This window comes from Oryza sativa, chromosome 11, assembly GCF_034140825.1.
Source record: "Oryza sativa Japonica Group chromosome 11, ASM3414082v1".
Classification (NCBI taxonomy): domain Eukaryota; kingdom Viridiplantae; phylum Streptophyta; class Magnoliopsida; order Poales; family Poaceae; genus Oryza; species Oryza sativa.
In genome coordinates, this window is record NC_089045.1 from 5939017 (window position 1) to 5964088 (window position 25072).

The 25072-nt window shown below is 40.0% G+C and overlaps 3 protein-coding genes, 2 non-coding genes and 1 pseudogene across 7 annotated transcripts; 3 read left to right on the forward strand and 3 right to left on the reverse strand.

Annotated features, from left to right (window-relative positions):
* Positions 1-3435: 3435 nt before the first annotated feature.
* On the forward strand, positions 3436-3507 carry TRNAK-UUU (transfer RNA lysine (anticodon UUU)). The gene has a single exon. It is a non-coding gene; the product is annotated as a tRNA-Lys (tRNA).
* A 3792-nt stretch (positions 3508-7299) lies between these two features.
* On the forward strand, positions 7300-9705 carry LOC107275554 (receptor-like protein EIX2). Its single transcript, XM_015760673.1, has one exon. The coding sequence runs from the start codon at positions 7300-7302 to the stop codon at positions 9703-9705; it is 2406 nt and encodes an 801-aa protein (XP_015616159.1).
* Positions 9706-10757: 1052 nt separating this feature from the next.
* On the reverse strand, positions 10758-12907 carry LOC107279422 (uncharacterized; annotated as a pseudogene). Its single transcript, XR_001541267.3, has 2 exons — positions 11652-12907; positions 10758-11395 (listed from the first exon to the last, which is right to left on the reverse strand). The product of XR_001541267.3 is annotated as an uncharacterized protein (transcript).
* LOC112937240 (small nucleolar RNA Z279/snoR105/snoR108) lies at positions 12845-12954 on the reverse strand. The gene has a single exon (XR_003239755.1). It is a non-coding gene; the product is annotated as a small nucleolar RNA Z279/snoR105/snoR108 (small nucleolar RNA).
* Positions 12955-13207: 253 nt separating this feature from the next.
* LOC4350065 (pentatricopeptide repeat-containing protein At1g11290, chloroplastic) lies at positions 13208-15785 on the forward strand. Its single transcript, XM_015760985.3, has one exon. It carries the CDS (start codon positions 13225-13227, stop codon positions 14635-14637), a length of 1413 nt encoding a protein of 470 aa, XP_015616471.1. The 5' UTR covers positions 13208-13224; the 3' UTR covers positions 14638-15785.
* Positions 15786-16552: 767 nt separating this feature from the next.
* On the reverse strand, positions 16553-20554 carry LOC4350066 (serine carboxypeptidase-like 42). 2 transcript variants are annotated; one of them, XM_015760986.3, is made up of 10 exons: positions 20218-20554; positions 18872-18979; positions 18678-18770; positions 18494-18586; positions 18325-18410; positions 17961-18239; positions 17745-17878; positions 17400-17492; positions 17197-17314; positions 16553-17090 (listed from the first exon to the last, which is right to left on the reverse strand). In XM_015760986.3, exons 1-10 carry the CDS (start codon positions 20444-20446, stop codon positions 16926-16928), a joined length of 1398 nt encoding a protein of 465 aa, XP_015616472.1. In that variant the 5' UTR covers positions 20447-20554; the 3' UTR covers positions 16553-16925. The 2 variants fall into 2 exon arrangements, with proteins under 2 accessions (XP_015616472.1, XP_015616473.1); XM_015760987.3 differs by having other exon boundaries at positions 18872-19527.
* Positions 20555-25072: the final 4518 nt, after the last annotated feature.

Genomic DNA, 25072 nt, shown 5'->3' on the forward strand with positions numbered 1-25072 from the left:
CAGCCCAGAAGATTCTCCTCGCGATTTCCATCTAAAATGTGCAATTAGTTTTTGTTTTTAGCTATATTAAATACTTCATACATATGTTCAAAGATTCGATACGATGTTTTTAGAAAAAAAAATTTGGAAAACTAAACCAGGCATGACTGACTGAAAGTACCTTGTGATCAAGTTGACACATTTATGGCACGCGTATACAGTGCAGTTAGCTTGTCTAAATATGCATGACAGTCTATCTAAGAGTCTCATCTTTTCACTTATACTTATTAGCCAAAATTTAAATTTTAAACCTTAAATTTGAAGTTGATTTTGGAGGGTTTTCATTGAAGTTTATTTTTTAACCTTTATTTTTATATCACTAAGAACATGTATATAAAAGTTTTATTCGTAAATTATTTTTCATTTGTAAATATACCGTTTTGCTTACTAAGGGCCTGCTTGCTACGGAATAGTAGTACTGATCAAGAAAATCCGAAGTGCCGAAGGGGATACAGTAGGCATGTGTGACCAGATGGCTAGGTGCATTTATATATGTTAACCATGTTCATTACGGTTGAAATCCTAGATTTATCCTGATATATATCCACCAATTTTAAGAAAAAACATATACTCCCCAGTTCTCTTTAATTTATTTATTATCACTTTTAACCATAAATTTTTAACCATCAATGTTTCAACTTTGGTTATTAATAACTTTTAGACGATAAATTTATTATTATTGAAAGTTTATGGTTGTATCTATACACCTTTTTTTTTTCCAATGTACGTCCCTATGTTATAGAAAGCAAGTCGATATAGCATACGGGTAAAACAGCTCATATCCTTGAACTAAGGTACTAGTTGTTGAAACTGAAAAGTATACGTATGCACATTTGAAATATTAAACATAAATTAATAATAAAATAAATTACAGATTACACCTGTAAACTGTAAGTATTAAACCTAATTAATCCGTTATTAACAAATGTTTAATGTAGCATCATATTGTTAAATCATGGCGTAATTAGGCTCAAAATATTCGTCTCGCAATTTACGTACAAACTGTGCAATTGGTTTTTTTCCCACATTTAATACCCCATGCATGCATCCAAACATTTAATGTGATGTTTTTGGCCAAATTTTTTTAGATCTAGATAAGCCTATATATTGTTTAGGATTATACACGCCGCATGCACTCTTGACCCTCTAAGGATCCATTATTTGGTGCCACCGACAATTCTAGCATGTGTATAGAAAATCACAATTCTCCACTGGACGGTCCAAGAAGACGGCTGACCTAACATATAGCATGGCGAGCAAGCATGCACACTGTATTAATTGGATGGGTCTAACTTAGTTGGAAGCATCACAGTTGACTTCCAGCTTGTAAATATGATTCTCAGAAAAAAAAATACTTGTAATATTTGATCACTTTTGTATTTGAGCATCGTACATATGTACTATCTTCATTCTATTTTTGTCATCACCTAGACAAAGAGCGCAGGGACCAAGGACAACTAAAAATTCATCATTCCGTAATTAATTCTCATCGGTTAAAGTAACACGTTGCTTCGTATTTCATGGGTTGCATCAAATTTTAAATATATTAGGTAGTTGTACTAATACGAATTAAATTAGGGCAATTTTTTTTCTACCCCACTTTAATGTCCAATATTGATTTTACTCTTACTTTTTAGGGTTTTCGTTTTTGCCCATACTTTTTTGAACCGAACAATATTTTTACCCCTGTTTTGTTTTGAATAGAGAAGTTCACGGTATTAACTACATGGCAAAAAGATATTTATACCCTCTCCTATCTCTATTCATGAATTGTGTTTTTCTCTATTTTATGCATGGCTTTGAAAATTTATTTTTGTGAATATGTTTAAAATTAAATGACCTATATTGACTAACATAACAATTTGGACAGATTCTAAATTTGATGGAATTTTGACAAAATTTCAGCAGCATTTTGATAGAAATTGAACAAACTTTGAAAAAATTTCAAGAACATTTTACACAATCTCGGCCACCTCCTCCAAGCCCCCTGCCAGTCGCCGCCTAGACCCCTCAACGCCGTCGCCTACCCCTCTCCTCGCCGCCGCCTAGCGCACGCCTCCTGCTCGCCGGCGGGAGGGGCTGCACCTGGTCGCGGCTTGCTCGCCGACGGAAGGGGTTGCCACTGGTCGGCGCCCGCTTGCCGACTCCCGCTCACCGCCGCCTATCCCTCTCCTCGCCACCTAGCCCGCGCAGAGCGCGCTCTGCTCGCCGATGGGAGGAGCTGCGCCTGGCCGCCACCTGCTCGCCGCTGCCGCCTAGCCGATGCCCACGTGCTGTCGCCTACCCCTCTCCCCGCCGCCTAGCCCGCATACAGCGCTCCCTGCTCCCCGGCGGGAGAAGCTGCACCTGGCTGCCACCTGCTCGCCGCCACCACCAAGCCGATGCCCGCGCGCTGCGGCCTACCCTCTCCCCGCTGCCTAGCCTGCGTAGAGCGCTCCCTGCTCACCGGTGGGAGGAGCTGCGCCTGGCCACCGCCCGCTCGCCGCCGCCTGTGCGGCTGTGACATCCTGACCCAATTAGGATGAGGCCCTTGTGAGCTTGTGCGCATGTTTAGTACCACATTGCTAGTTTAGCAAGTGTGGAACCGACTTATAAGGCCTTGTCTCTCCAACCATGCCACTCTCGGGTTAACTATTTTACACGAAGCGAGGACGAAAATGTAAGTGGAGTGGTATGTGTAAGTGGACCCGTCCGTCGAATGGGCTGGCTACATGGTTCTGGAGGGAGGGCTGTTACAGCCACCTGGATAGTCTTAGATAGACACTCTTAGACCCTTTTTCTCGTAATGAAAAGGTATACAAATTCAAAAAACCTTTATTTCCTTTATTTATCTATTTCTTTACTATCATAAACCCGGTTCTTTACTACCATAAACCCCGTCCCACTCACTTCAGTCTAAACCAGGGGTAAACGTCTCTTTTGGTAAAAAAAATAGTGGTAAAAATAAAAACCCTAAAAAATAGGGGTAAAATCAATATTGGACATCAAAGTATCAGAAACAAAATTGTCCCAATTATTGGACATTCAATAATGCTCATTTACTCTTTACACAGATAAATAAATAGACATTTGTTAGACGACAATTGCTTTGGGAAGACCTCAAAACCTTATGTCATAATCAAACTGGGATAGGAGTACTCGGTAGGTCAGAATATACAATAATGCCGTAGTAATTGGTCCTTCACTACTTCTGTTCAGTCAACTGTAAACTGCTCTCGGCTGGTTTGCGTACGAAGTTCAGTTTTGCTTTCCGGAAGTCAAACGGTAGGGACAAGCGAGAAAATCAACGCGTAAATTGGGGGCAAGGGCTATCGATATGCAATCGTGAGAACCTGACCGGAAATGGCTGGACAATTGTTTGAATTTATAAGAGTTTATCAATATGGAACAGCGTGAGCCGACCTAGCTCAGTGGTAGAGCGCGTGGCTTTTAACCACGTGGTCGTGGGTTCGATCCCCACGGTCGGCGACTATGTTTATTTGAACTTAAATATCTTTTTTATTCAAATTTAAAATTTAAATTTCCGAGAGCTTCCCAATATGATGATCTTGTTTCACATGACGAACCAATCTCGCAAGGATTTGCGCGACGCCTCGCCTGATCACAGATCAGTTGGATTATGGATCCTTGCACGAACGAATCGTGTAGCGCAATGAGTAAAGCATGACTGCATGAGCATAGGAAAAATAGTCTTAAAAAAAGAATAGGAAAATAAAAGAAAAAATATGTATTCGAAACCTCATTAGCAGAAATAACAAAAAGGAAAACGTACAGTAGTATTACTACCGATGAACTGCATTTTGTTTTTAATCCAAAAGATCGTTTTTGTTTTTTTAGAACAAAAGATCGTTCTTGTTGTCGACATGTTTTTCCAATGGTATATCAGTCAAATTCTTACTGTTCTATACGCTTTAATATTTGTGTGCTTTCATGGGCCAGCTAGACATAGCACACGGGCCTGCAGGTGTCAAGATAAGGGAAGATCAGCTGAAAGGCCTAAATTACTGGATCAGCGAGAGTTCTGGGCTGCATATACAGTTGGGTACTTGGGTTGCCAAACTTCTACGATGTTTTAGTATATCTATCATCAATTGGTACGTTACAGTGAGTATTTACAATGTTCTTTTTATTAACACAGTAAAAACACAGATGCCCGCGCACACTCACTTTTATGAATACACACACGCATATTTTATCTATATGAGCACCTTTCAAAGACTATGTCTTGAGATTAATGAATTCGCCACAAGCGACTCGTTGTCGATGAATATGTATGAATATGTACCTCCCACTGAAAAAAATTAACTTTGAGTACTTCCTATGTTTAATAACATGAAAGTTTACATTTTACAGTGGATATTTTGATAATATTCATTGTTTTTTTTAAATTACATCATAGCATATGAAATTTAATTCATTTGTTTCATGAGCAAATAGATGATGAGCCTCATTGTTTGGCTTATGCTTATACATATAAACCAAAATTTAAATTTTAAAACCTAATTTGTAGTTTTTTATTGTAGTTTATTTTATATTATTTGCTTTTAAATCATTAAGGATATGTATATAAAAGTTTCATTCATAAATTATTTGTTGGTTGCTGATAAGCAGTTTCAATAAGCATAAACATAAATGAAAAGATAGGGCTAAGCATATACGAGATTGATGACTTTTTAAATCCGTTCGCGTATTCATGTTTTTTAGAAATATTTATGAAAATAGATAAACAATACAAGGCGCACTTAAACATACTTTAGATGATAGATATAGTGGTACCTCTTTTCACTTCACCTAATCCGGTTTAAAAATAATTATCATTTTGAACAAGACTGATATCAAAATTTAAAACTTTAACTATAAATATTTCTAAAATATTTGTGTAGCAAACATGGAGAGCATATACATTAATCTTAAAAAGTACTCCAATAAAATCATGCATATGTTGATATTTCTATATATTGTAAAAAAAATAGTGGTCGAAGTTATTTTTAGACAATTTCAAGATGACAATTATTTTTGACCCGGAGGGAGTAATTGAATAAATGATGCCGGTCAATAAAAATGAGAAAATGGTCAATTGTGTCATATAGGAATATCTAAAAACCAGAGGGAGTATTTCCTACTTGGCTGTACGCCTGTGCCCTGCCGTATTCTTTTGTTATATTGCTCTTCTGCCAAAGTGCCAAGTTGTTTAATATCGTGTTCTTTTGTTAAAACTGCTCTTCTGCCAAGTCTTTTGTGTTTAAAGTTCACAACATCTCACTAGAGGATTTTGTTTCAGATGATGAATCAATTCGTTTTAGATCCTTGAAGATTTGTGTGACACCTGGTCACATATTAATTAAATGGATCGCGTGGCGCAATGAGCAAATGAGCAAGATAAAAGAAAATGACTACATGTCATCAATGTAATCACAATCTTCAATTCGAAAGATTCTGAAGATGAGCATGGCGACCTGTGTACTGTGAGCTAACTCTGCACTGATGTTCTGATGCTAAAGTCGTGTATTGTTACCATGAATCTGGTTCTAGGAAAAGCATAGATCATTCTTGATTGCTGGCATGCTCCTCGTGAACAAATTAAAATGAAGATTATAGAAGCTGGTCGATCTAGAGACCTTGAAAGCTGAAACATTCCAGGACCAATATCTAGAGCAACATCCTGCATCATGTAACACGATCCTCTAATATAAAGTCAAACACTCAAAGGAGCATGGTTACTGATATGTGAGCCCGATGTTGATGGGTCCCACATGATAGTGATCACTTGGGCATAGTATGTCAGAGGATTCTCTTCCCATGCATCATATATGCATCATGCTGTGGGGCAAGGAGAGCAAGAGGGCAGGGATTGAAATTTCGGTAATTTCAAACCTCCCCCCGCCATAACAATATCAAATTTTCGGGTTTTCTCAATTTTTTGTGAATTTAGTCAAATTCAGTTAAATTGTGTCAAAATTTCAGAAAATTTCGCTCCAAAAATTACCAAAATTTCGGACATTTCGATTCTACTGAAAGGGCTGAAATTTTAGCCAAAATCGAAATTGAAAACCCTGCAAGCGGGTAGCTCTTTTAGCTGAAACGGTTGGTATCTATTCTGACTGCCATAGTGGTAACACTCATAGGATTAACTAGGTAATACCCCGCGCTTTGCTGCGGAATTCATAAATAAGTATATATTAAATATTGTTGAAATGATGAAAGTTGAAATGTTGAGAAAATAATATGAGGAAGATGATTTGACACATACTTATTAATCTCTATAATATAATATTGTAGATGATGTGCCATGTTTGCATGGAATTTAAAATAGGTTAGAATAGTAATTGCTAGTGAGTGAAGATGTGGCATGCTTACATGGGATTTAAAATGGGCTAGAATAGTAATTGCTAGTGGGTGATGATATGGTATGCTTACATGTTGAGCTTTACCTTCTAATAATTGTTAGTGGGTACCAACTATATAGAAATATATAGAAAGATAGATCAGCATATGGCTCAAATATAGTGCTTCTGAACATTGCATAAGGGAAATTGTGAAAATCTTCTCCAAGGATAACTTTTTAAGAGTTCCTTTCAGCCAACTGGAAGGGATGGGGTGAATTCATTCAAACTAGTCAATCATGGTTATGACGGGAACATATCCTATGCATATAAATTTCCCGTGCACACTCCATACACACTAATTAGCAAATGCCACGAAACATTCTAAAAAAAAATTGGACATATACTCCTAATATTTATGCATGGTTCCCTTCTTGGAGTACAGCATACCTTTGCTGGTTTGTCTCTCCATAACGAGTTCAACACAGCAACCAAAGGAAGCTGTGCATAGTGAGTGTCACTCTCCAAGGTCACAAATGGGTTAATTTGTTGCTGTGATTGCTATCAAGCAAATCTGTTTGTTTAGTGTCGAAGGAAACGAAACCGTCATTAGTTTTGGAGCACCGTGTATGAGAATTTGCCTTTAATTTGCACCACTCATGCGGAAGATAAATGGAGCACCAAATGACCCAAACCTTGCGCACACGCTGGCTCTGGCCTATATAAAGGCATTACACAACCCATGAACAATTTACCAGTACGTTCACCACCATGGTTAGCTCAGCTGCCTGCTTCTTCTTCTTCTTCTTCTTCTCCCGGCTCATCACCATCTACTTCTGCTTCTCTCCCATCGCCCACGCACGGCATCCGGTGAACCCGAGCACCGGATGCCGGCGATGGCTGCGTGTGCAAGGAGAGGGACGCGCTGCTGGATTTCATGCGTGGCATCAACGACGCCGACAACACCCTCGCCTCGTGGCAATGGGAGAAAGATTGCTGCCGGTGGATTGGCGTCACCTGCAGCAGCAACCGAATCCGAATGGCCGGCAATGTCATCCGGCTTGAACTCTCTGAGGCTTCTTTGGGTGGCCAAGTTTTGCAAGGCCGGATGAGTCCTTCCTTGGCTTCTCTCGAGCATCTTGAGTACCTCGACCTCAGTGCTCTCGTCCTTCCGGGCATCAACAGCAGTAGCCCAAAGTTCTTGGGTTCTATGACGAACCTGAGATATCTTGATCTCTCTGGGTGTTTTCTCTCTGGTAGTGTGTCTCCTTGGCTCGGCAACCTTTCCAAATTGGAGTACCTTGATCTCTCTTTCTCAACCTTGTCAGGTAGGGTTCCACCTGAGCTCGGTAACCTGACAAGGTTGAAACATCTGGACCTTGGTAACATGCAACATATGTACTCGGCAGATATCTCATGGATTACTCATCTGCGATCCTTGGAGTATCTTGACATGAGCTTGGTGAATCTGCTGAACACAATTCCATCTTTGGAGGTTCTCAACCTTGTGAAATTCACACTTCCTAGTACACCCCAAGCACTCGCGCAACTAAACCTCACGAAACTCGTGCAGCTCGATCTCTCGTCGAACAGATTGGGCCATCCAATCCAATCATGTTGGTTTTGGAACCTGACGAGTATCGAATCCCTCGAGCTCTCTGAAACATTTCTTCATGGTCCGTTTCCTACCGCGCTAGGAAGTTTCACGGCACTCCAGTGGCTTGGGTTTAGTGATAACGGTAATGCAGCAACGTTGCTAGCGGACATGAGAAGTCTCTGTTCTATGAAAAGCTTGGGTCTAGGTGGTAGTCTATCTCATGGGAACATAGAGGATTTGGTAGACAGGTTGCCACATGGTATTACTAGAGATAAACCAGCACAAGAAGGGAATTTTACAAGTTTGTCTTATCTTGATCTTTCTGACAACCATCTTGCTGGGATTATACCATCAGATATTGCATATACCATCCCTAGCTTATGTCACCTTGACCTTTCTAGGAATAATCTGACTGGACCTATACCCATAATAGAGAACTCTAGCTTAAGTGAGCTCATCCTCCGTTCCAACCAACTAACGGGTCAAATACCGAAATTAGATAGAAAAATTGAAGTCATGGATATCTCCATAAACTTGTTGTCAGGGCCTTTGCCCATAGATATTGGGTCTCCAAACCTTCTAGCACTAATTCTGTCCTCTAATTATCTTATCGGTCGAATTCCAGAATCAGTTTGTGAATCACAGTCCATGATTATCGTGGATTTGTCCAACAATTTTCTTGAGGGAGCCTTTCCCAAGTGTTTTCAGATGCAAAGGTTGATTTTCCTCCTCTTAAGTCACAATAGCTTCTCTGCTAAACTCCCATCATTTCTCCGCAACTCAAATTTGTTAAGCTATGTGGATCTATCATGGAACAAATTCAGTGGAACATTGCCACAATGGATTGGACATATGGTGAACTTGCATTTTCTACACCTTAGCCACAACATGTTTTACGGTCATATTCCAATCAAAATCACAAATCTTAAAAATCTCCACTACTTCAGTTTAGCAGCAAACAATATATCTGGTGCAATACCACGGTGTTTGTCAAAGTTAACAATGATGATAGGAAAACAATCGACAATAATAGAGATCGATTGGTTTCATGCGTATTTTGACGTTGTGGATGGGTCTCTTGGAAGAATTTTCTCTGTTGTGATGAAGCACCAAGAACAACAATATGGTGATAGCATTCTCGATGTGGTGGGCATCGACTTGTCACTCAATAGTTTAACTGGTGGAATACCGGATGAGATCACTTCTCTTAAAAGATTGCTCAGTTTAAATTTATCATGGAATCAATTGAGCGGAGAAATCGTAGAGAAGATTGGGGCGATGAATTCATTGGAATCACTTGACCTCTCGCGGAACAAATTTTCTGGTGAAATTCCTCCAAGTTTGGCCAATCTGGCATATCTAAGCTACTTGGACTTGTCATACAATAATCTTACAGGAAGAATTCCACGAGGAAGCCAACTCGATACCCTCTATGCCGAGAACCCTCACATATATGATGGAAACAACGGTCTCTATGGTCCTCCCCTCCAAAGGAATTGCTTGGGCAGTGAACTACCAAAGAATAGCAGCCAAATCATGAGCAAAAATGTTTCTGATGAGCTAATGTTCTACTTTGGACTTGGGTCCGGGTTTACAGTTGGTCTCTGGGTTGTTTTCTGTGTTGTATTGTTCAAGAAAACTTGGAGAATTGCCTTGTTTCGCCTCTTTGATAGGATACACGACAAAGTATATGTGTTTGTCGCCATAACCTGGGCCAGTATTGGTAGAGAGGCTACCACAGATTAATAGGTACTACTACGAAGCAACAAACAGTGATTTTGCTACCAGGGAACCACACTAAAATTGGGTTGGGTGGAACGAATAAACAAAGATAGTATCATGCAATGAATGTTATTCTTTGTATTTATATGAACACATTAAAATTTTGTAATAATTTATAGGGATTGGATCTTGTGTAATACTATATGGTTTGGGATCACTAATACATTTGTCGACAGATGTAATTATAGTACAATTGTGATGTAATTACACTGTAACATTCTATTTCGGTGACGAATCCTCTCACATGTGTGTGCGGTGTGAATTTTTCCCTTCCTCACTTTGTACAAATCTTGAAACAAATCTAACGGTTTAAAATTATGTGAAAGTTACATACAAGTGATATTGTAGTTACATACAAGTTACAGTGTACTAACACTTCAATTGTATTGTAATTACATCTATCAAATTTTTAGGAGAAAATTTGTCGACAAATATATAGCAAAATTGTATGGTTTTGATGCATGCACTATTCCCACCAGCAATTCCATATATCACAAACTTCGGGAGTGAGAGTTGATAATTGTGGAATTTGGGGATTTTACTGTGTACAATTGACTTACGGTAAGAACCACATATAATGTTTACAAGAGATATGAAAAGACACATATACCCTTTAACATCCCCGCTCAAATGCAATGTGTATGCAATAACATTGCATTTGAAAGGTATAGCTTAACCTACACTAAAACCAAAGTCAATGCTTGAAGATGTTGTCAAAGCGTGCAAATCTTGGATGATGATGAAGAAGAAAAGATAGCATCCCCTCCGCAATGAAGTGGACCTCGGAGCCTTCACAAACTGTTCTTCGGCCCTCGGAATCTTGAAGCCTTCACAACCCGTTCTGCGGCTCTTCACCGATTCGGAGATGTTGGTGATGATGTTGAAGGGCCTTTACAAATTGTTCTTCGGCCCTTGATTGGTGACGATGGCCTGCTCCGATATGGAGCTAGTGAGATACTAGTATACTGACATTACTTCGACGAATTGAAAGGATGTGATGGACTTTAGTGGACTCGATAAAGAACATAGGAAATTGATTTGTAGATGATACTATGCTAGCAAAAGGCATTGCAATAGACAAATAGCAGATGGCAACAAAAGGGGAAATAGTGACCGTCAAATTACTTAAAGATGGAAGGCGGATCTGAAACAATACGGTGAAGGCCATGACCAGTCACTGCTCAAATAAGATGGTCCTACTATTGCGAGCTGAGGAGCACATAAGGCTGCACCGGAGATAGTACCAACAACACTCATACTAGATCTAGCAGCTATGGAGTCAGAGAAACCAGGAACACTAGCAGCCACATGAGGACGTGAAGTGATTGCACGCCTCGCTTGATAATCAACCAACTTCTTTGGGTGAAGATGAAAGCAATCATGGAAAGTATGACCGACCTTCTTGCAATAAGAGCAAATAATTGTAACCGAATCTAGGGACACTCCCCATAGGAACTCCAACACGATGAGTTGCTGCCAGGACATTATGAGCAACCGAATGAGTGGAAGTAATTTCTAGGGTGCTAAGACGCGTCTCCTCAGCAATCAGATCTGCAAGAGCCTCTGTCATAGTTGGAAGTGTACTACGCGCAAGCAATTGAACCCGTTTAGGTTCAAATTTAGGGAGAAGTCGCATGGCAAACTGATATACTCCCTTCGTCCCAAAATATAAGCATTTTTGACTTTGATATAGTCTTCGAGATGCATCTTTGACCAACAATATTTATAAAAGTAATATGTTTTAAATAAAAAGAGTTGTATATTGCTCCAGTATGATAGTTTGTTTAATGATAAATCTAGTGACATCAAATTTATATGATTGATCTTTTTTTGGCTATTAATAGTTAAAATTTAAAAAGTTTAACTTGCACTATTCCAAAAATACTTATATTTTAGGATGGAGAAAGTACTAAATTTTCCTGATCATGCTTCTCTCTCGCCTTGCATTGTGCACATCCTTAAACAACTTTTTGAATCTGTACCTCAAATTGTCCGGTTAACCGAGTAAAAACATTGTAAAACTCTTCAATGGACTGATTTTGTTGCTGCTGTAAGTTGTTCAGATTTTGCAACAAGGAGAAGCGTAAGGCTCCACTTTCTTGAGTGTATCTCTGTTTGAGATAGTTCCACATCTCCTTAGCACTTGTGTGAGCCTTAAAACCTATCCGAATAGCCACATCAACGCTCATAAATATGAATCCCATCACACGATCATCAGCAATTTTCCAAGCCTTTACCTTTGTTGCATCTGTTTTCTCATCAGGAGGATCATCTGTGAGGTGTGATGCTTGACCAATTGACCGCAAAAGCATAAGTGCTGATAGTTCGATAATTTTGACCATTTAACTTAATGTCTGTACAAAGCAAAGCCCCACCTCCCAGGAAAGGATCAGTTGTTCTCATCAAGATCAGCGCAAGAAGTACATCAAGATCAGCACAAGAAGTACAGGAAGTAGATGGTTGTACGATGTTATCTGAAGTTCTGAACTTGGCACTAGCACACAGCAGCAGAGAGCAGCAATAGTAGTAGAGAGCAGAGAGTACCACAGCTTCAGGAACATTCAGGAGTAGTACCAAACAGTGGAGGAGCAGCTTGTTGATGAGGGCCTTATCCATCAATAGTCCATATGCACAGGGTTGCAGCTTCAGCTTATTGATGACGAGCTTGATAAAATGGCAGCCTGATGAGGTCGATCAGCAGCAACAGGTACGGCCAGTGCAAAATTTCTCATCTTTCGGTAAAACCAGTGCAAAATTTCTCATCTTTGGGTAAAATTCCTCATTTTCAAGTTGTTCAGGTGGTATATTGTGTTAAAATATGCTTATGCTCCCAAACGTCTCATCTTTGGGTAAAATTTCTTATTTGAGGATTAAGGATCATCATTTTTTTTCAAAAAAATCAAACCTGAGCCCTCAATTAGATACATAGAAATAAAAATAAAACATCAAATGAAATGAAATTCAAAAGACACAACAAAAACATGTCCAAAAGACAAAAAAAATTTAAAATACTTTAGACAAAAACGAAATTCAATTCGAAATAAAGAAAAAAACCCTTACAGAATTAACAAAAAAATATTATAAGATTTAAAAACTTAGATTCGGGATCAGATGGTAAAATATTGGAGTGCCCTGTTGTCGTAACAGGCTTGGTTGGGGCAGACACCCCTCTCGCAACATTAATTAGCGAGATGTTACCACTCATCATCTCCCTTTAACTGCCTGAAGGATCATGCCCTCCTCGTCCCACCCACCCGCCCTTTTATAGCCTCTCTCCCTCTCGCCATCCGCCTGCGCCGCCGAGGTGGGACTAAAACCCCCCTCACGCAGCAGACTAGCACGCACTAGCGCTGATAGTTAGTAAGACGCTTATTTGGGCCTAGCTCTCAGCCCAAAGGTTTAGTTGGGCCGGGCCGAGTTGGGCTTTACGGATGGTAAAACATGTGACACGATGACGCAGTTGAGCGAACTGCTTGGTTGGGAATGGCGGCGCCCGTGGCCGGCCGCCTCTCCGGGCTCCTCCGGCGATGCGCGGCGGCCGGGGCGGTCCGGCCGGGAGAGCAGGCGCACGCGAGGGCGGTGGTGGGCGGGTGGCTCCCCGACGCCACCCTGGAGACCGACCTCGTGCTGATGTACTGCAGGTGCGGCGAGCGTCGGCGCGCACGCAGGGTGTTCGACGGAATGCGTGCGCCGTCCATGCACGCGTACAACGTGCTCCTCGCGGCGTCGCCTCCCCGCGACGCGATGGAGGTGTTCTCCCGCCTCCTCGCGTCGGGGCTCCGCCCTGACGGTTACTCTGTCCCCGCCGTGGTACGTGCCTGCGCTGAGCTCCCCGACGCGGTGCTTGGCGGGGTGATCCACGGCTTCGCCGTCCGGCTCGGCTTGATGGGGAACGTTGTTGTGGCCGCTGCGCTTCTGGATATGTATGCCAAGGCTGGTTTCCTGGATGATGCGGTGAGGGTGTTCGACGAGATGACGGAGAGGGATGCTGTCGTCTGGAACTGCATGGTTGCAGGGTATGCGAGGGCTGGGAGGGCAGTAGAAACCTTTGAGATTTTCAGCAGAGCGCAGGTTGAGGCGGTGAACATGGTGAATGGTCTGCAGGCTGTGCCCAGCGTGTTGAATATCTGCGCGAAGGAAGGGGAGCTGATGAAGGGTAGGGAAATCCATGGTAGGATGGTGAGGTGCCTTGCATTTGATTCGGATATCGCAGTGGGGAACGCTTTGATCAACATGTATGCAAAGTGCGGCCGGGTCAATGTATCACAAGCAGTGTTTTCTGGCATGCAGCAGAGGGATGTGGTGAGCTGGTCTACAATGATTCATAGCTACAGCATTCATGGCAAGGGGGAACAGGCATTGAAGGTTTACATGGAAATGTTGTCTGAGGGAGTGAAACCAAATTGGATCACATTCACATCAGTTCTGTCAAGTTGCAGCCACTCCGGGCTTGTAACCGAGGGTCGGAAGATCTTCGAGTCGATGACTAAGGTTCATGGTGTCCACCCTGCTGCTGAGCACTATGCATGTATGGTTGACCTCTTAGGGCGTGCTGGAGCCATTGAAGAAGCTGTTGGGCTTATAAGGAAGATGCCCATGGAACCTTGTGCTAGCGTGTGGGGAGCTTTGCTCTCTGCATGTGCTATGCATAATAACGTCGATGTTGGAGAGATTGCAGCTTTTAGGCTATTTGAGTTAGAAGAAGGCAGTGCTAGCAATTATGTTACCCTCTGTGGAATTTATGACGCAGTTGGTCAATCTGATGGTGTTGCAGGGTTGAGATCAAGGATGAGAGAACTCGGCATGGTGAAGACGCCTGGGTGCAGTCGGATCGATGTGAAGGGAAGAGCTCATGCTTTCTACCAGGGGAGCATCCCACGTTATTTGAGGAGATGAATGCTTTGGGTATTAGATCAGTTACTAGACGATATGGCAAATTCAGATTCAGAAGATGAGCATGCTGACTTGTACTTTGAGTTAACTCTGCACTGAAGTTCTGATGCTGAAAGTCATGTATTGCTACAATCAATTTTGTTCAAGGAAAAGCATGGATCTTCCTTGATGGCTGCCATGCTACTCATGAACAAAGTTGAATGAAGACCAACAAAGAATCCTAAGAAATTGGTCAATCTAGATGTCTTGGAAGCTGAAACTTTTCAGGACCAGTATCTGGAGCAACATCCTGCATCATGGTATGGTGCCAGGATGAGAGCAAGAGGGTGGCTCTTCTGGTCGAAACGACTGGTATCTAGTCTGAGGTGACTGCAATGACAGTAATACATGTGTAATGTTGTCAGTCTAATTTATCGGCATGTGGCTCAAATATAGTGCTTCTGAAAATATGCGACAATATTGGATGCAGGAGAAACTGTGAAAATCTCCTGCAAGGGTAATTCTTAAGAGTTCCCTTCATCCAACTGGAAGGGATGAGGAGTATTCATTCAAACTAGTCAATCATGGCAATGGCCATTCTGGGCTTAAAGGATCATCAAGCACTAACCAAGTATCCAATGATATTTATGGTTTCCTTAGCTTAAAGTACAGCATCACCTTTGTCTCCATACGAATTTCAGTACAGTTACAAAAAGAAGCTGTGTATCCTGTCACTCTCCAAGATCACCAATGGGTTGTTGCATCTGGTGCTATGGTTGCCAGCATGCAAATCTGTCTTTTGAGGTCATTTTGCTTGGATCCACATACCCACTCTTTTAAGGTAAGGAAACCGTCATTTGGAAGCTCCATTTATGAGAATTTGTCTTTGTCACGAGATGGTTGAACAACTGACTCGTTTTCTCCGCATAGCTATCCCTGTATTTGTCTGTATTCCAACCTGTTACCTGGCAATACTATCAAAACAGGTATATGTAAAATAGTGTATTCTTGTATCTTTTCTAAGCTTCATTACAGCACTGAAATGTGGTCCTTATTTGTATGCCACACATCGCAATAGATAGTGCAGCAACTTTGGATGTGGTCCTTATTTGTATGTCATACATAGCAATAGATATCGCAGCACTGAAATCTTTGTGCAAGTTGGGAACAATTCATCATCTTTTCAACCAAGCCAGGGAGGTTACAAATACATTTTGTACTGGGGATTTTTGTACTTACTACACTATATATGAGACAGTGCAAATGAGGGTGAAACTACTCATTGATTTCGTCCCAAGCAAGATTGGAGAGCACATAATGACAATGGCAAAGTTAAGTTGTTTATAACCATATAGTATAAAATTGCTGATGAAAAAGTTGTCAAGTTTTATCAAATGCAAGTTGCTAAACCTGGCACCTCGATACTATCCAACATAGCTCCCATCCAGAACTCACTTGGTGACAACAATTTGGTACTGCCCAAGAACAACAAAAAAAAAAATGTATTTTCAATTGCTGTTGTCAGCTTTTGGCCTTTGGGGAGCAAAGAGACGACATCCAGCTTCCAACTGGGGTAGCTTCTATGCTGCGTGTTCTCTCCAGGTCTTAACCTACCATTACATTTCATTCTTTGTATCTTCCAAAGCAGATAAGCCTGAATATTTTTACCCTTGATGCAGTTTATACTCCCTTGACCTTGTGGTGTTGCACACTGGTCAAGCATAAATTTCTTCAAAAAGGACTGGTTAAAGGTATGATCCTGTCCCTGCCGACTAGCATTGCCGGTAGTTTAGTTCACAGCTTGGATAATGTGACATTAGAAGATAAAGTTTGTCACCCTATCTCAACTAAAAAAAAAACTTATGGATCAAGGTGTTACAGTTGTTCCATTTTTTCAGTAAGATCCCGAGCATATGTAAATCACAATACTCCAATTAGATAGACTCAATTAGAACATTCATTCTAAAATTTAGGCAGCAACTTCTTCAATGAGCCAACTTTTTCCATCAGTTTGCACTAATGAAATTCCTCAGACATAGATAGGTACAGTTGCAAAATGCAGTGTGCCCCCAAAACCCCTAAAATGACATAGTTATACAGATTGCTCAATGTTCCAGACTTCCAGGAATGCAATCTGACAATCCAGATAGAGAACAATAAAGAATTTAATCTAGTATTATTTCCCTGTTCTCTCTAATAGATAAAATATTCGTATTTGACCATCTAATACACCCTTATGAACTAATCTTCTGTAGCAAAACTGAAAATCCTAGACTATTTGTTTGTATCTTCAGCTCCTTTCGTAGGTACACTTAGTTAATAGGTGGGTGGGTTGTATTCGGGAGTCTCCGTCCAAGTGCGAATGATTGAAAAAGTCCGAGAGCTCGGTCTGGCTGCGCAAATGGCACCATGTGAGATGCTCCTCGCACCGTCGCAAAGGTCAGAATATTACCATACTCTGTTACCCAGCCTCCAACCTTGAATGCCAAAGGGTCACATATTTCAACTATTAGTAACTTTCACAAATTTGCATTATGTTTTCATAGTGTATCAGCTAATTTGTTTAAAAGGGCGAAAGTATACCTGCCCTCTGCGGAACCAGCTGCTGTATGGGACTGTGACATGCAAGCCCATGTCATGAGCTAGCTCTCGTACAAGAGTTCGGGAGCCCAATAGGGGCACCACAGAGTCTTGATCTCCACTGTAGTGTCAATTGATATTGTCATAACATTCTTCACATTAAACAGAAACAAATTATCTGGAATATAAGTGGAAATACACATTACCTGAACACCCAAACTGGTATTTTGTGCTCTACAATTCTCTGAAGTAATGGCAAGATGTTGATGTTGCCATCCTTATTGCTGTAGTTCAGCACACTGGCACATGTAAATGTTCAATATGAGTTAGACTTGGAAACTAAGGCCTGTTCACTAAATACTATTTGGCATTCTATACATGATAAATATTTTCTAAAAAAATTTCAAATCATCGGTAGTTTCATTAGAAAAATATCTATTTGAAACTTTACTAGAAGGGCCTACAGTTATACTCATTGAGTCCGTACTTACAGCATCCGAAGTACTTAGAAGAAACAGATAATAGACAGAAGTTGACAGATAAATACTTACTCGCTGCACATGCTCCAGCCATAGGGCAAATGTGTTCTGTTAGCATGAAGAGCTTGCTGCACTTCTGGAAGGTTGAAATAGAAATACCTTTCGTAAGTCATACAAACATCCACACCTACACTCATTTTAGTCACCTGCATAGAACAACAATTCAGTCATACCACAAGGGACCATATGTTCTCAAGTAGAAGATTGTATCAACAAGAGTAAGCATACATATTTCCGCAGCCGTAGCTCCTGCATCACAATTGATGGGTAGCACACATCAAGAATAACATCGTAATTGTTCACATAATCCCCAACTATACTGTTTGCCTCTGCAATGGCATCATTGCATGACTTGCTCTCATTGTGGGGGTTGCTAAAGGTATAGTCCTCAAAATCACAACTGTGGCTGATTGATAGAAATATTTCGTCAGAGATCATGCCATGGGACCAGAAATACTCATATGTTGCGGGGACATCTCTGTCAAGCTTGAGAAGCGGATTCCCGATCTATTCAAGGTAATATCAGAGTTACAGAAAACATTTAGAAGAACAAAGTTAACAGATATTGACCAATGTGCGATCAAATTCTTACAGCTACTCCCTTGATGTTGAATTTGAACCCATTTGATTTCTCATTATGTGTGAGAAGTACATCGGTGAGTTGCGGTATATAATGCCCTGAATTATTCGCCAATCAGTCAAAGTGCACGACAGAATTTAAACATTTAAATGTGAAATAAGACTCAGGAATACTCTCTGACCTGCATAGCTCTCTCCACTAAGAAGTAGCCCTCTTGACCTGTATTCAGGGAACTTCTTGTACCATCCCAACAGAAATTTGTACATGTCATTAGCTGCATAGTTGAGCAGGCATACATACAGTCAGGCCAACATATTCAAGTTTAACTGGTCCTTTTCATCTGAAGAAACATCATTAGAACTTACCGGTCTGTGCATCGCCAGTATTGTAATCTGATGAAGTGTTGGAGTAGGACCATCCAACTCCAGCCGGTGATTCAACAAACAGAAGATTGGATACTGCAAAATTTGAGGTAAGGTAACACAGTTAGAGCTAAAGCTACATTTTTTATGCATTCTGAAAACATGTGCTGGGTGGAGATTGCAACTAAAAGTTCAACCTTTGTTCCAAGACTTCTTGTTCAATCTCAGGCCTCTGCCATCTCCTCTCGGATAAAATGGGCCGAGCTCTGTGAACGCGCCACCTCCAACCGAAGAACATCCAGGACCTGATAACAACATGGCCAGCGGTTATAAATCAGTTAATCTTACAGCAAACATTGGCAATCAGCAAGTCACATTTGATTCTGTAGCATTAAAGTTGTTCACAGTTCATTATGTGACAATGTATTGTTCCATGGAAAAAATTCACCCCTAACTTCATTTTGTGCATGGAATGATGGAGATGAAACCAAATGATACCTAAAACTGGTCTAAAAATGCTACCTAAAACTTTAGGTAGTCTTTTGCTACATGGAAATCATTTCTTTAGGTAGTCTTTTGCTACATGGAAATCAAATGATGCATCACTTCTTTTTAAATGCTCTAGGACCACATCACACAGACACCAATGAGGCAAGGGTCCAAGGACACATGGTGACCTCAAAGATACCCTATTCCTCCTTTGCAAGTTGCAAAGTAGTAGGAGTACTAGTGAAAAGGATATCAACATGCAAGTTAAAATTATTTTTGATTTCTTTTTTCTTGGAAGGTGTAGAGCAGATGTAGTTCTTTTTATGTTTCCAGTTCAGGAAACACCTCCTGCCATCATAGTCCCCTGATGAAAAAACATGGAGAATATATATGAACAAAATGAAAATAGAAAAAAAATACATTTTTGCATCTGAGAAGAGATCAGAGAAGATGGTAAATGGAAGCTCATTTCCTGGCTTCACAACTCATAAAATGGCCAAAAAAAAAGTTGTCTCCATTAAAATATTAATGGAACAGTAGTACACAGTACCATTGACAATGACAACTCCAATTCCATCTGTTCATGAAAAGAATTCAGAAATAGTTGCACAAACAGTGGAGATCCAAACGGATACAAAAAGAAAACCATACTAGAAGGAATCAACCGAAAGCCATGCACATAAAGGGAGCAATCTCTATCAAACAACAGTGAGACTCTACCATCTCCACAGTCAGCATACCTCCATAAGAAAAATTCAGAAGAAAACAATCAGAGAAAGTTCAGAGAACCGAGTGAGACACTGACATGCAGCAAGAGACAAAAACATCAAGGAAGAAATCCACACCAATCTCCAAGATTAAAACAAAACAAAACAAAAAATCCAAACCTCTCTTCAAGAATCACATCTCATTCTCAACTTGAAAAAGATGAGAAAAAAACACAATGCTTCAAGATCAAATCCAATAAACACAACACATCACATCACATCACACAGTATGATCCAAGAACTCAGCAGAGAGAGTCAGAGAGAGAGAGAAAAGCAGAGAGACTGACCTCCGTTGAGCCAGAGGGTGAGCGGCTTGGCGGCGGCGCCCTCCGCCGCCTCGGCGAAGTAGTAGAAGAGGCTCCTCCCGGCCTTCTCGTCGACGTCGACGTATCCGGCGAACTGCCTGAACCCGACGACGGGCTGCCCCGGCAGCCGCGCCACCAAATCCTCCTCCGGGAACCCCCACACACCACCAAGAAGAACGCAACCAACCACCACCGCCACCGCCGCCGCCATTGTCGCCGGCGAGCGAGCTCGCAGCAACTGAATTGCGCGCTTGCCGCAGCGGATGGAGAAGAGGAGGAGAAGTGGGTGGGTTCTTGAAGTTGAAGCTTGGGAAGAGATGAAGAACAGTGCTTGACTCTTGGGGACTTTATACTGGGGGCTTCTAGCCTTTTTGAATTGGGATGTGGGAAAAATAATAATTGAAAATATTGTTTTTTTAAATCCGGATTATTAGCTCATAAGTTGTTGCGAGTTTAGGTTTGGATTTTCTGTTCGTTTAATGTTTTTTTTGGGATCTCACTAACAGATAGAGTATTTAATTTGGTGTGAGGAAATAATTTTGAATTGAAAATATTTTGTGGTGTGGTACAGTGAATGTAGACGAGGATGAAAATGGATGAGGAGATAACTAATGTACCTGGACAATTTTTTTCCATTATTTTTCTTATGCCAGATTTGCTAATTGTTCATAGCATGCTGTAAGTAATTCTCCTCGCACTTGGCATATTGTTAGTTCTGATTATTATGTCATGTTTGTGTTACTTGTCAATTTTAGGAGAGGTGTAAAACATAATAAAAGAAATGCAAGGACCTTCACTCCTATTCGAATATGGCTCATATGACATGCTCATAATAATTTTTCAATTACATGAAAGATAAAGGAGTGTTTGGCTAATGGGAATGGAAAATAATTTTCCATCCACTAAAAGACATCTTTAAATCCTAGCTATTTATCCCCCTCTTCCATTTAATCCTAACCCTTCATTTATTTTCCAATCCCAATCCCACTCCTCATTTTCTCATTATCCAAACACACCCAAAGGCGACACTAACACCATTATACATACACTCCACACTCACATATAGTACACAATTGTACCCTCTAAGAGCAGGTACAATAGTGCTATTAGGAAGGCTCCAAAACCTGTTAATTAGCCTAAAACGAGATTAAGGAAAGAAAATCACATATTGAGAAAGAAGCCGGCGCTTGTACTGGCGCCGGCGCTTGCACAGCGCCCCACGCTGTATCGGCCAGGAGATAAAATAAAAAATCCGTTTGTGACCTAAAATGCTTGTTAATTTGTTTGAATCAAGGCAACTTATAGCTAACTTGTAGTTAGCTTGTTATATGAATTGCTCTTTAAGTTAGCTCTACCTGAGACATGACAAAAGGCTGGAGCCTACTGCTAGCTGCACTATTGACCTTGCTCTAACAGAAAGAATCATTTTAGTGGGACTAGGAATTTACAACACCACTGGTAGGTGGACTCTTGTACCTGGAACTGTCATTGTGCTAATCAGAATTTCCTCAAATATACTCACTATATTATTGCTTCTTTCTAAAATGCTCAAATTTTTTTATTGACACCCATAGTTTTTGCTTTGAGAATTACCACTTTCTTGCTATTGACTTTCCATGTTCATGAGAAAAGGAAAAAAATGGTATAGTAGTTTGCCATTTTTGGCATGAGGAAAACTGGTGAAGGCTCAAGTAGGACCTGAGATGAATAGGTAGCCGTTGGGAAGGGTAAATGGAGATAATGAGACATTTATTACAGGCATGCCATGGCAGCCATGCCAATATGCCATTGATTGACCTGGCACCCTTGCGTCAGGCATAGTACGGCGGTCGTCTAGCTCGTGAGCCATCAATACCACCGGATCTCCTGAAACTTGTTCGGATTATACACCTTTCTGCATATCTGTTTTTCATTATTGGGGTGATATCTTTTCTAAAGGAATTTATGTGGAATATCATTGGGTTTCCTCTATTTTGGGGTGCATAATTATTTTTTCTTAAATGTTGTGGTGTTGCACATTCTAATTTATATACAGGGGCGGATCCAGCATAGAGGCGGCGGGGTTTCGAACCCTATTATTGGCGTGAAGACTTTGAGAATCTCTACGAAAACCCCACTAAATTTTTTTACCATATGTAGATAGGAGGGGGGACTGTAACTCGATCTACTTTGCTTAGACCCTACTGCTATTTCTTTCTGGATCCGCCACTGATTTATATATATATATGTACTAAGTCGATTATCTGTCATCAGTACAGTACTTAAGAGATTGTCTATATGAACCTAGTCGCTTGTCACACATAAGAGGAGAGATAGAGAAGGTGACTGGTCATCATTTTCATTTTCATAGCCGATAGTCCGACATTGTTAGAAAGATCTGGTCATATATATTTTTTTCTATGCGTCCAACTAGCAAAACCAATAATAATGTTATATTTTATGTTTTATTGACAGTTGACACTTGCCCGATGACAAATAGTAGTAAATATCTCTCCTTTTAAGTGTGTGATGGTGAAATCTGGTTGCTTTGGTAGCTGACATCCATTACAGTCATCATTTCACTTATGCTGATTATAAGCAAATATTTTTTGAATAAAACTTTTATATGTGCTCTTAGTATTTAAAAAACAAATTCTGGAAAATAAACCATGATAAAAGATATCTCAAGTTTTAAAATTTAAAATTTGGTTGCAGTTTATAATGTAAAGGGTACTCCCTCTGTCCCATAATATAAGTGATTTTGGAGATATGTGATACTTCCTAAGACTACGAATCTGAACAGGAAAAGTATCGCATCCCTCCAAAATCCCTTATATTATGGGACTGATGGAGTAAATGATATGTGTGCATGTTACATTTTGTTTGGTGCATAGATTAAACACCACCACACCATCTTACTATAATACGTTACATATGAAAATTTACAAAATAATTACTCTTAACTAAATATATTGCACCATGAAGCTCTCATTTGTTCAATCATTTATAACATGTTCATGTGATATGCTACACATTAGTATATTACTATCCATGATACTCCCTTCGTTTTATACTATAAGTTGTTTTAATTTTTTTAAGTTTGATCAAGTTTATAAACAAATATTGTAATATTTCATACTATGCTATTTGCCATGATCTCTAACAATCTTACTCCTGTGATTCCTTATCATGGTACTGTACTAGAAATACTAAATGTCAATAAAGGTAAGTAGAAATTAAAAGGTTTGTTAATAATTTGTTTGAAGCAATCCTTGGGAGTATATATTCTGAACCACAAGGCAGTGCCCGTAGAAGATCCGGACGGAGTCAGGCCGAGCGTGTGGCTCTATGCAATCTTACTTGTCAGTATATGTGGAGTCTCAGAACAATTATGACACACAAATTCAGCTCAAATATCAGTATTTTTTAAATCTGTTTTTCCTTAAATCAGTAAACTGCAGTATACTCCGTATTTTCTTTTAAAAAAAACATCTTCCTCATTGTAAGTTGAACTTGCGCATAATCTGCATTTTTTTAGAAAAGAACTTTTATGCTGTAAAGATCACGTGCGAATACCAATCATAGAGCTCTTTTTGTCCCACGGGCCAGCTAGTATTATTGCATAAAGGATTTCAGTTTTTTTTTTTGTTTGGTCAGCTTGAGGACCATATTTTGGTATGTGGAGTTTAAGATTTAAAAAAACGGTTTGGTAGTCAGCTTTTAAAAATACGGAGAAGTTGGTAATTTTTTAGATTCTACAACTATATTTTAGCATAATCTGAGTAAAAAACCTGTCAAAACTCCCCAAATAAACCCTTAGGGCCCCTTTGAATCAAAGGATTTATGTAGGAATTTCATAGGATTCAAATCCTATAGGAAATTTTCCTATTTGACCCTTTGATTCAAAGGATTGAAGCTTTCCAAATCCTATGAAATTCCTATGGAATGACACATTGCATGTAGATTTTGGAGGAAATTTAGCAAGAGCTCCAATCTCTTGGAAAATTTCCTTTGAGTCTATCTCTCTCATCCGATTCCTGCGTTTTTCCTGCGCTCCAATCAAACGACCATTCCTGTGTTTTTCCTGTGTTTTGCAATCCTCTGTTTTACACTTCAATTCCTGTCAGAATCCTATGTTTTTCCTATTCCTCCGTTTTTTCTACCCTGCGATTCAAAGGGGCCCTTAGTATGCTAGTGGAGTACTACTGTAGTAGTACTAGTCGTCTCCAGCTCACTCGTCCATGATATAACATGGGCTCACTATTCACTAACATGATACTAGTAATGTAGCACATGCATATTTAAAAACATTATTAGTTTCACTCAATACAATTTAACTCCTCCGCTCGCGGAAAACTGACGTTGTATTGTTGAGGACAGCTATCACGATTTGACCACAAATTAGTACATTTTGATGATTATATTTTGGCACTGTTTAGATTAAAAAAATTTTGACCAAAAACGTCACGTCAAATTGTTTAGACACATGCATGGGACATTAAATATAGAGAAAAAAACCAATTGCACAGTTTGTATGTAAATTGCGAGACGAATTTTTTGAGCCTAATTACGCGATGATTTGACAATGTGATGCTACAGTAAACATTTACTAATAATAGATTAATTAGGTTTAATAAATTCGTCTCGCAGTTTACAGGTGGAATTTGTAATTTGTTTTGTTATTAGTCTATATTTAATACTTCAAACGTGCGTCTGTATACTTCAAAAACTTTACACGCAAAAAACTAAACACACCCTTTGATGATTGAAAGTTGTATGGTTGTATTTATGATGTTGCACACTTTCATAATATAAAATATTTTCAAGTATTTGTAAATTTTCTAAGAAAAAAAGACTA